We start from the raw sequence: 12,602 nt of genomic DNA on the forward strand, positions 1-12,602 counted from the left end.
GGCAATGGAACACAAAACAAAATTGTAGCTTAATAAAGCTTCGGGACTTTTTTTTTTTTTTACAAATATCATTCCCACTCAATGCCCCACTCCCCCCCACCTCCAGGCCCCTCCCCAAGGAGGTAATTTACCTTGTAATGGACCCAATCAACAGCATCTCGCACATCCTGGAACATGCTTCTGAAGGACATGAAGAGATCCCCGTCTTTAAACCCTGCTTCACAGCTGCCACAAAGAATAACAAAACAATTAACGAACAGATTACATGCATGGTTGTCATCAGACGCTGAAAGAATTACTGAAACATCTGTGCATTTTGTAAACAGTTACTGTGAGAGGAGACCACCACCACAGGTCAATAAACCAGGACACTGTCAACAAAGTAAAACCAAGGAAAGGCACCAGCACTCTGGAATCGCATCCCAATCAACTGTCCCCCATTTCATAGGCACGTCGGGAATGGGCTGAATAGACAGCCCTCCACCCTCTGTGTATGTGCAATTCCCCCCTCACCTGTACACGGCTCTCCATCTAGGTTTGCTATGTACATCCTAGAATGACTTCCTAACGAAGCCAAGTCGAGCACCACTGGCAACAAAGAACGACAAAGACCATGGTTATGGCTTTTGTAAGACCCACATTGGCAGGCATTCGTCAACATGCCTCCACCCTTTATTCTGTGAGGGCACACTATGCTCGCCCGCTTCCTCGTGATGCATACAATCAAGTTTCCGTGCGCAACAGTACTTTATAGGCAGAATGATATACATACACAGCACGCAATGTTTCAAATGCAGTGTTCAATCCAGTCGATTTTCTGAGCCCTATATTATATGAATGGCCTATTTGCCAATAGACGGAAATTGGTGTCTGTGTAGCCAATCAGCCAAAACTAAAACTGGCCAAAACTAAAACTGGATGCAGCAGCAATGTGTGCGTTTCCACGTAAAGCCAAGATCTCACTATAGGAACCCCTCTTTACGACATAAGGCCAGAGGATTCACTTCTTTCTTTTTGCTTAAGCACGGATTCTTCTTCTTAAGGTTGTTATTATTGAGTTTGGACCTAGCTTCGAGAAGCAACAAAGCGCTTTACAATCCTAGGGGGAAGAACACGGCGAGGGAGGCAGAGAAACAAGCGAGAGGGGAGCTAACAGAGACGGGAGAGAAGGTGGGGAACTAGGGGAGGAAACTGGGGAACAGATACCCCAGTCTTAGGTAGAGTGGAGGGTGTGTGGCCCTAGATGTTGGGGAGGAGCCATTCGGTGAAAAGCAGGGACTTGAGCTCCTTCCTGAACTTAGATCAGGAGGGTGGTACTGGTGGGTAGTAGGAGGTAAGGGCAGCCCCACAGTCCGTCTTATTATTCACGTGTGCACTTTTCAAACATTCTGCTGCGCCAAAAACCGCTGCCCATGCAGCATGCCCATGGCGCTTTTTTCCTACAAGTAATAAAGAATTTCATGCACTGTTGTGCAAATACCTAAATACGCCAATTTACCACTGCAGAATTGTGTAACGTAGGCATAATATATAGTAAGGAGGAATGCATGCATCAGACGTCATAGCTAGTTGCTTATGTGCATGATGGTGTGTTACTTAAATGTTCAAGCCGCTTCCTGCCTGTCAGAACTAAATCTCTTTCGGAGCACAATAATTAATCAGGCCTGACCCATAAGGGAGCACACGCAAGTCATTTGGAAGAGTCTGCAAAGTAAGAGCAGAAAGCGTCCTGCTTAGTAACATCATGTGTTTAGTTCTTAAGATACCTGCACTAAGTTTTGAGAACAGCCATGTGTTGGTTAGAGCCAGAAAAATCGCGGTCAATGCTGATGCTGTCTCGCCAATCACTGAGCAGGAGCTAAAAGCAGCTCCTGGGTGTCAGGCATCAACCGGTAGGGAGGAGCTACCACTGGGGAACCAGTCTAAAGCACACCACAAATTAACTTCCACAGGAGAGGCACACTTTTTGCCCATTATGTATGGATCATTGTTTTAAAAATATATTTATTGTGCTTTAGCCAAAATGTATGACTTTTTACACTTTTCCTTACATACAAAACATTTAACAATAAGAAAAAACAATACATATTTCATCTACATACACTTCAACACATATCAGAGAAAAAAAAATGTAAACTAAAATACTATTAAAATTACAACTACCATCTAAGTTCACTTTCTTGATAATTGTCTAACTTTAAATCTCTCAGCAATCTTACCATTTCAGCTGTTAAAAAGGTTTCAACCCCAGAAGAGGCTCTAAACCAAAATCCCTCCTGTCTAGCCAGCTGATATCGTGTACAAACCTTTTCAGTCTCAGAATTCTCAGCTCCCTTGTGCCAGTGCACTTAATCATCAGATGTTTTAATGTTTGACATTCATTAGCATCACATTTCATACAACAATTACCAGATTGAATTAAATCTCTAGCTGATTGAATTTCCAGAGTAGGAAGTAAATTAAGTCTGAACCTCAAAAAAATGTCCCTGGAACAATGGATCATTGTTTATATGTGCCGCTGCATGGGTCCCAATTCTTCTTCATTAACATTGTCAAATAGTGGAAGGTTATGTCACATATGTTTGTAAGGTATCAGTTGGTCAGGGCAGACAATAAATAATAGCTCCTGGAAGCAGTTTGTTTCAAGCTAAGCAGGCTCTCCTCTGCTAGAAGTGGCAGCTAAATAGCTCCCAACAATTCTAACCCTGAACCATCAAAACCTTAGTATCTTCAGAGCAGTCCAATATCTTGCATAAAACACAAAAAGGCGGACGTCTCGAGGTATCGAGCTACAAATCCGGGATTCAATCACGTCATGCCAGGCGATGATACTTTGAATTCAAGAGAAGTATTATAATGGATTCTGCGATTTCATCTTTTCCGAGAAGCAGAATTTGGGAGGGGGTGAGCAGGAAGGGGTCCATGCAGACAGCTGCCATTTACCACTCCGCCTCTGGGGAAAAGGTTCGCTTTTACGCGGTTGGTCTGTATATCAACTACAGGTTCCAGTTGCATGGGCAGGCTGTGCTGTCAGCCCTCACCTCGATCGGGCTTCTAACTGGCACGGGCATGACCTGGCCCAGTAAAGCCCCTACCCCGCAGGGTTTAATGCTTAAGTACTGGCCAATTTAAGCAACCATTGTTTCACAGGAGGCACGAGGCATTTTTATTCTGACAGCACACACAAAACATCAGTTAGCTGCCGAAATCTACACCGTCTTTCAAGAAAATTAAAACGCCACACAGAACACGTTTTAACCCATGAACTTTATTTTCAAGTGTTCTTATTGCCATAACAAAACGAGTTTAATAGAATATCACTTTTTCGTCACATCTGGAGCATCCGTGTAAGGCACCAAGATTCAGGCATATCGGCCAGAGTACCTTTTGGCCAGGGCTGGGAGAGGACAGATGGAAAGAATGTACATAGCAAGAGTATTCGTTGTCCAGTAAGATGACATGTAAACGCTTTAATTGCGGACACTACTACACTGCAAACGAAAGAGGATAGAAAATTCAGTGAGTGACTACATCCCTCTTTATGCATTTTAAGCTTTTGTTCCTTTTTTCCAGCTCACTTCCAAACTGAAAGGTCGCTGCTGGTGTATGTGCCTGTGACAATGTGCACACAGGGGGCTTCTGGATTGTTTTTCTGTTAAATGAAACACAAATACGTGCCCATCCATATTTGGTGGAATCACAGTGCTGGCGTGTGCGTGTGGTCCCACAGTGGCATACGTGCAGGAGGAGCGCTGTGTGCCCACCACCACACATTCACATGTTGAAGGAAACGTCATCACGTCCATAAATGGGCATGGCTTAAGCACATGAGCTTAGATACCCCGACATATGGCTCCCCCAGCATGGATGACCTGCCATGAGTAACACCGGAAGAGTCTTCAGACAGTCCAGAACAAGGCCCTGCGGATAGCAGCTGGAGCTCCACTCTTCACAAGGACAGCCGACCTTCACAGAGAAATGGACACTGAGATGTTGGATGAACAGCTAGCAAAACTGAGCAAGAACCTCTGTCAAGGACTGGATACGAAGCCTCTGATCGGAAGACTCTGCCACCACTGCAAACCCTTTCAGCCCATCACAGCGAAGACCCTGTGAAACCAACCCTACTGTGACAAGTCCACACAGATCATGAAGAATCCTAACCCACGACTACATACTCAACCCGAGATGATGGCCTAATGAGGCTTAAACCTCGGAATCCAATAATCACAGCTGATGGATGAAATCCATCAGCAAGAAGAAGAAAAAAAAAGAGTATGAAATTAGTGACCAGACTAGCAGTAAGTGTGAGCGTGGTTTCTTGGTCCTGTGTTGTTGCTGCCACCAGGCGGCCCAATGCACCACCTGAGGGCCTCCCAAGGTTGGTGCCTACCCATTTACCACACTCTGAGCCAGCAGGCCTTGCCAGAGCGTGCGCCAGATTATCTGCCTGGTCTATAATCCAGGGGGGCTAGGGCCAATCTACAAGGGCCTCAAGCCCTATTAGGTGAGGACATAACAATTTGCATACAGAGGTAGTTAGTGTTATCTATGTGCATTGCATTGTAGACCTGAGCAAACAAATCACAAGTCAGGAAGACTGAGCCCAATTGATACTTGTATAGCTGCAGTCGTTGCTGTATTGTAATGCAGAACACTTTTTTAAATTGCATTGGTTGGACATAAGGAATGATTGTGTCAATCCACAAAGAGGTGTAGGTCGGGAGTGACCTGTGCTCTGTGTTGGAGGGTGGGGCACATTCGAGTGTTTTGCCCTGGGCATTAAATTGGCTAGAAACTGCACGAATTACAAGAAGTTGGCATAAGCAAATTGAGTGAATAACTGTTGTGAAATACATGAATGGAACTTAAATATGAAGCAACTCTATAATCATTAAACCAGGAGTGGGGATTTGTTTTTATAATGGCATACAACAATCGAATATAATAACATAAGCTATGAACTGAATCACTTGCAGGGCACTCCACAGACACAGTGAGTAAATGACGTGCCCAGGATCTCACAATTTGGTTAGGCGGTGAAAACGAATGGTGGGTAATGTAAGCACTTGAACACATATCTTCCCAGGTTTAGTTGATATAAATATTAAGGCTTAGTTTATAGAAATGCATTGAAAAAAATGCAAACAACATAATAAAGTTACCCATCTAAATTGTCATAGAAATACGTTGATCAAATTAGTATGGTTTTAGTTTTATTTTCCACATCCTGCAGTAAAGGTCACAGTAGTGAACATAAGGCCCTGGAGGGTAGCGTGTCATTCAGTTGGAATGGAAAACAGAATAAATCTATACTCCAAATAATTAAACCACTCAGGAAGACGGCAAAGTCCTTTTTGCGGTTTTATTATCAATTGTCTAAAACAGGGAGTTACAACGGACATTCAATCATGCTCTCATCGCAAATCACATGAAAATATAGTTATATAGCAAATATTCATCATATATGATGTCATACTACGTAGCAGATAAGAGATCTACGTGGGATTGTGATAGGACTATGGGGAACATCCAAGTATACTTTCTATAAGGGACTGGGTTATGATTGGATCTCTACAGTCAGATGGCCAACTCATGCCCACCCCTAGTGCAAGTCATCCTCAACAGCTATTAGAGACAAGGTACATCATTGGTTCTCAAACTAGAAGGCTCTTCATTATATGTTCCTCTACAATTGGCTGGCAAGCTCATACCATGTCTGGAACATTCGGTTCGCTAGCAGCACATAAGCTCATACCCAAGGGTGCCAGGGGGTGAACTTGCCTTCACCTCCACACCCAATTAGCTCAATATCTCTCAGCACCCATGCCTTCTGCCATGACGGCTGTCTTTGAACTTGGCCTTGCAATGGACTCTCTTCTCTTGGGAGTAAAAGGGAGTATGGGCACATGCTTATCATAGTTCTGGGACTGCGTGCCCAACTCTATTTTCATCCTGGGCTTACGTGGCAGGAGACCGCATTTGGGCCCATTTTGCAGCATTTCATTGTCTTAAATTAATAGAATTTGGCACTCATGGTGTTCTTTCTTTGCACCTCAATAAGAGATGATCCAGCTTCTCACGTTCTCTGCCTTTGACAATAAATAACCAGTTCTTGGCTGCCTACAGTATTGACTTCAGGCCAGACAGCCCTTCCAGTCATGATCTCGATTCTTCTATGCTCCTAATTAATTATTTGCTGCCAGACAGCTTTCAGCCCCTCTCTTCATGGGTTTGAACTTACTAAAATTGTGACACCAATGTCCAGCTTCTATATAATGGCAGCTTTGTTTGGAGCCTATTCACTACGTATAGCCAGCTTCTACGATTACTAAGTCTACTTGCGTTGCTGCCTCTGTACCGTTATTGAACTGGTTACATTTTATTGAATGCATCACACACGTGCAATCTTCATTTCGCACATGAAAGTTTACTTAATTATTTACGTCATCAGTTTCTATAAGGTCCATACATTCTCTTCTTCAGCTAGTCTTCTAAGTATGTCACGCTCACTTCTTGTGACGTCACCAACTTTTCCTTCTCTCATATTCATATTCTTTCAGGGACCTCTTCCAAGAGACTCATCTCTTCGAGGATACATCAGGTACAGTTTTCTTAGTGGGTACCTTTTCTCGAAGACTCGACGTGGAATTGTCACAACTGCTGGTGTCACACATGGCACAACTTCAGGCTCCCAGAATACAGGTAGTAGGGGGCTGGACTTACTGCAGAGGCATCCGGCTGCTCCTCTACACTCCACCCTCTGGTCGAGTCATCGACCACATCTTCATTGTCCTCCACATTCTGATTTCTTCTTTTGAAAAAAAGCTTCTTCGGGGTCCAGAGCTTCATCACTCCTTTCAGGGATCCGGCTGATTTTAAGTGTTCACCCACACTCCAAGTCATGCAGCTGTAATGTCCAGACGGATTACAATAAACCCATTGTCCCACGCACTTCTTGCGATTCTTTGGGTACCAAAACCTGGTTCCCTCAGGTGCTACGATACTGGCCTCTATGTATTTTCTGATATCTTCATCTGTCAACTCCTTGGTCTTAACCCTGATTCGCCATCATTATTTTCATTCCTACTGCCTTCTTGGCTGTCCTTTTGCACTTTGCAATTATTATTCTCATCACAAAGAATCCAAACATCACCATCACTAGTATCACTCCAAGATGCGTAAAGATGTTCACCATCCACTGTGGAACCCATGAGACAATGGATGCGAACCACCCATTGTCTGATATCATCTGTGTCATCTTCCATTTTGTTGTGCAGGTTTGTCAACAATGTTATGGCTTCGCTGTCAAGGTCTCATTCTAGTCATCGTGAGAAGGTATGAACGTGCAAAATGATGGTTCGATTTTGGTGCAAACTCCTCCATCCTTTCCTGTGATCATGTCAAGGACATATCTGTTCTGCTGCACCATCAGTCTTACAGCCCTCAGTTCTTCTCAGACAGCATTGAATCCCTTTATGGTGGTGTTGATCGTCTGCAGGAGCTCCCATCTGGTAATCTGCAACCATTTGGCGTTGGCCATCGTCTGGATGCCAGGCATAAAGATAACCGTAAATATTGAGGCAGTCTTGCTGAGCAACCTGTGCTCATATGGGATAGTATCAAAGGCTTCTATCGATATAGCTGAGAAGTAATTCTCTCTTCTGGTTCGATTGAGAAATTCAAGTAATCTTCTCCTTAAATGAGCATCTACCGTCAGAAATTCTCCAATGTTTAGGATATCACTTCATTCATCCACACCAAGGAAGCTATTCTTCCTTGGTACTGTCCTCTTGTCAGGTAGAGTGCGAGATGTGTCAGGCAATGGGCTTTTTTTTACTGATACTTCTGTGTTTATAAATATTTTCGAAGTTTCTAAAGCATAAGGTATTAGGAAACACACATAGCAACACTCTTTAGATGTTCTCTCTCCCACTCTTTTCATTTGCTGATACCACATGTTATTACCCACATGTGCTGTGTTTTCTAGATAGGCATTATCCCCTCATTATCTTCTTTGCATTTCTCTTGTTTCTCCCCAACAGAAGGTTTGCGTCCATTCGGAACAACTCTAAAGCAGCTCTGCTCCTAGATGTTATAATAAAGGGTCTTGTCTCATCGGTAATAGGTAAATCAACAGCAGTTCCCACAGTGGGGAGGATCAAAAGGGATATCTGCCTTTTTTGGAACAACGAAATAAAGAATATGAACCAGAAGAAACAGAAATACACAAAGCATAGTGGTACATGCATACATCACAAACCAACATATTAGCACCCACCATTTGTGACATTCTGGTATTGGTTTGGCTTTCTCATTCCCTAAAATCATGTTCACCTTATTATTCCTCATTTCTACTGTGATTATGTAAGGAAAAAGAAAACACTTTTTTACTTCTGGTGTTTCAATATATGTTCAATAATTGCTAATAACCTCCTAATCACAGGGCCATTTTGACCATCCTGTAAAAAAGTGTGAATATCAAACTTTCTTCTGACCAGAGCAGGATAAGTTTGAAGAATAAATACAAAAACAGCTAACACAATCCGGTGCACATCCCTGTCAGTTACGACCATAGGACTAGCCAAATAGATAGGTGGTGATGAATCAGAATATTGTTCTCGTTTTCAGTTCTTAACTAGATGCTGTCGTAGGGATATTTGTGATACATCAATATTTCTCTGAAGATCATTTTCAAAAGACTCCTCTGACTACCGTTGAAGGTTTGCACTCCTGCTACAATATCTACAAAGAGTGTCCACTCGAGTCACAGTCCAAATGCAAACTCTGCATTTAACAGCTAGTTGGTTCATCGTCCTTCTTCTTGGTCATCGATCGAGTCTGCACACGCTGAAATTCTTCTTCTGGTCTTGCTTCTGGAGTGGCAGTCATAGGAGAGGGAGTTGGAGGGGCCGTCTCGCCGCGGTACAGTTTTTTACGACTTTCAAATGGAGCCAAGCTCACCTGCCTTGGACTTTTACTGCTGAGGGGGTTATATTTTCAACAACAAAGAGACTGTTAAAGCGTGGCTTCTGCCACTTACGAGTAACCTTTTTATCAAAATAGTATCTCCAACAAATAATTTGGGTACTAATAAGCAATCGGTGTCAGGGTGTGTGCATGGACCTGCCTCGATCCACCTAGAGATGGGGCACACCACCACTATCAGGTTACCTATATCCGTTATATACTTGTAGCATATTGACATAGTCCAGATGTAAATGCTGAAAAAACCATGAGGTCAAAGGGATTACTCCTCTAATCGTTCTCAGTGTATGCCCAGCTGTAAGCATTTGACAAATGTTGCAAATCACTACGAAGAATGCAACATGTTCTAACAAAATTGGAACAAACCTTTCTTCTGCAAGTGTTGCAGCAAGACTTTCCCCAGTTACATGCACAGGATAATGCAGCTGTTCAAGCGCTATTTTTAACAGTGCTATCCTGTCGCCATAATGCTTCTGTGGGGGGTAAAGAACACCCCTTTTCCAGAACTCCTGCTCATCTTGCGGTGCACTCTCTTGAATCTCCATTAGTTGGGTCTTTGGCAATTCTTAATTCTTGTATTACCATAATCATGACTACTTTCTCTTTGACATTTGGAGTGACACAGCTTGAGATATCTGGGCTTCTGTGGTTTTATTCCCACAAGAAATAAAATCTGTTTGCTTTGCGTAAGCAGTGCATTTAATGACCGCTATGGCTACTGGGAGTTGTCGTGCTTTAATAAGCCTGTCCAATAAAGATGTGTGCTGCACTGGAGTGCCGTCCACACAGAGGCAGCCCCTCCTTTTCCAATGCGCTAACCCTGCATGTACGGTTGACATCACGTAGGCAGAGTCACTGTGCACAGTCACTTCCTGCCCTTCGTGATTCTCGAGCGTACCAATAAGCGCTACCAATTCTGCCGATTGCACCGAAAATTGAGACAGTAGTCTGGCACTTGCTACCACTTTAAATTCCCCATTCAGTCGATGTCTTATTACAACTGCACATGAATGCCTTTCTCCACTAGTTTGATCAATGTTCAAAGAACCATCAATAAAAAGAATTTCCCCTCCTGGCAAAGCGTTTTCTTTTATGCAAGGCATACAATTCAACATAATTTGGCACAATCATGTACATTGTCACCCTCTGTCACTGGCTCAGCTATAAACGTGTCAGGATTCACTATTTTACATCGACAATTTTGATTGCTGTGTTCAAAATCCTTACTTCATAGGCTGCGGCTCTCTGAGATGTCAATGTCCCTTTCGGTTTCTCTAAAATGGCATACACAGAGCATGCTCCACGAAGAGAGTCAGAGCAGCCCATAACATAATAAAGATTTCTCAATTGAGAACACGGCGGCTGCCAACAACTGTTTGAAAGGAAAGTGTCCTTTCATTACTTGGTCTAAAATCCCACTGTAATACGCTAGTGGCTTGTACCACAATGTAGTCCTCTGTGTACGTACTGTGTCATAATCTGTGCTGGCTTGATTATGGCTATGAGTGTTGTGATGGTGGTGATGTCACTAACATTCAAGGTGGACTATTGGTGTGGTGATGTCACTGGGGCTCTAGGTGGAATGTTGATGTATGTTTGGTGTGCAGGGTTCTACTGGTGTCAGTTGGACCAGAGGTGCTGGGCTAGATGGATGTTCCAGTGCTTTCTCTACTTAAGAACTAAGAGAAATAAACCTACACGTAAACTACATACCTTCTGGTGTTCCTGATTGGGAAGGAGGCTTAGTTTATATCACTGGCGACAAGGATGGTTCCGGTGCTGCTGGGAAGGGGCAGCTGGTGAGAGGCGCTGCCTTCCAGGGTGACATCCATCAATCAGGAGGAGGCTGCAGGCCGGGTGGTGCAGTGGTGGTCCAGGTCGGTGTCCGGGTCCAGCAGAGGCATTCCGCAGGCTGGGTGCCAAATTCCGGGTTTGGTCCCGAGAGCCCGGTTTCCAGGGGGCCAAAAGTGTTGGCTGAGGTCATCTTGGCTCCGGATCGGCGGATTGTCAGAGGTCCATAGATTGCCAGCTTTGTTTTGGCTGGAGGTCAGCCTGCGTAGTGCCCAGTGAAGCTGGCTGACATGGCTGGTGGACGCTCAATTGCTGGTGGGCGCTCTGCAGGTGAGCCGGAGATGCTGTGCGGGGTGACAGCGGCGGTCGCTGAAGTGGCCTCGGTGTGTCCTAGGGGCATGGTGGACGCTGGGGGAGTCCCAGTTGCGGTAGCCGGGCGGCGCCGTATTGATGCGAGTGGTTCCGCCGTTGGGAGGAGCAGAGAGGCCGCCGGACAAAGCGTTCTGCGGGATGGTTTCCTTTGCTGAAATAATGGATGTTGGGCCTCATGAGCGAGTGGAATTGTCCATGCCTGCAGCGCTGGTGTTGGAGGCTGTGGAGCGTGCTGTGTGCTGGGCTGCGCAGCAGCGCAGGGACGGCACAATGGGCCACTTTTCGGTGCCCGTGGGTGACCCTTCTGGCAGGATGCCGGGTGCCGATATGGTGACGTTGGCAGGTGGTGGGCCGACATCAGTAGGAAGAGGACTGGTGTTCCAGTCGGTCCAGCTGGAGCGCAACGTTCCTTTGGAACGCAACGTTGGATGTGGCGGTTGCGTGCAACGGAAATGCAGGGTCCTATTGGTCTACGGTGACGAGGCGGAGCAATTCCAGGAAGTGTGTAATGCTGAGGAGTGCTTTTTGAACGACGCACTGTCAGTGGGGCTTAGAGAAATTTGTTTATTTTACTGTGCGGTCTCTCTTGGGGATGGCGGATTTGGACACAAATGCTGTATTTTGGGATTACACTGGAGAGAGTTGGATCCAGATTCCTGGGGATGCACACAAAGTGAAGGACTCATTGGATCGGAAGACTAATCTGAGGTAGGCGTTGGGTGAGGCCGGTCATGCTGTTGCTGCTCATGTTGTGGCCTCTGGGTTAGTACTTATTTGGGTTTGGTCCTGGGTCAATGTTACTTGTTTAAGGCCCGTTATGTTTATATAATATTGTTGTGTTTATGTATGTGGCCTGCTGTTAGGACATGTCCTTGGGTTTTCAGTATGGACTTGTGGGTGTGGGGTCCATGGGACATTTGAATGTTTGTTTATGCAATGTTTGCTTTGCAGGTTGGCTGAAGTGGACATGTGGGTGGGGGTATGGCGCAGGGACTTTAGCGCCATGTCACTTGCATCCATTTTTTGCATTTACAATTACTTGCCATTCATTTTGTGTTTTGCATTTCAGGGACATGTTGGGGTTTGGCGCAGGGACATTAGCGCCATGGACTTGATCTGGTTATCGCTTACTGTGTGGTTTTACATGTTGTCCTGCAGTGTTTTGTTTGTCGTGTTCGTAGGGGCAAGTCCCCTGGTTGTGTGTGGATGATGCCAGTGTTTTTAGGGGCAGTGAGGTGCTGTCTGGTCATGTTCTAGGGGCAGTGAGGTGCTGTCTGGTCATGTTTTAGGGGCAGTGAGGTGCTCTCTAGCGGGAGGTGAGGTGCTGTCTGGGTCATATTAAGGGGGCAGTGAGGTGCTCTCTAGCGGGCGGTGAGGTGCTGTCTGGGTTTTAAGGGCAGTGAGGTGCTGTCTGGGTCATTTTAAGGGGGCAGTGAGGTGCTGTCTAGTGG

General features: G+C 45.0%; 1 protein-coding gene across 3 annotated transcripts in view; it reads right to left on the reverse strand.

The window, feature by feature from the left end:
* Positions 1-12,602, reverse strand: part of NT5C2 (5'-nucleotidase, cytosolic II) — a 957,242-nt gene that overhangs the window by 369,486 nt on the left and 575,154 nt on the right. For all 3 annotated transcript variants that reach the window (XM_069611695.1, XM_069611694.1, XM_069611696.1), the window contains one exon: positions 132-225. In XM_069611695.1, the coding sequence (XP_069467796.1) occupies positions 132-225 (94 nt within the window). The remainder of the gene's footprint in view (positions 1-131; positions 226-12,602) is intronic.

This window comes from Ambystoma mexicanum, chromosome 8 (genome assembly GCF_040938575.1).
Source record: "Ambystoma mexicanum isolate Mex_15411 chromosome 8, UKY_AmexF1_1, whole genome shotgun sequence".
Lineage (NCBI taxonomy): Eukaryota > Metazoa > Chordata > Amphibia > Caudata > Ambystomatidae > Ambystoma > Ambystoma mexicanum.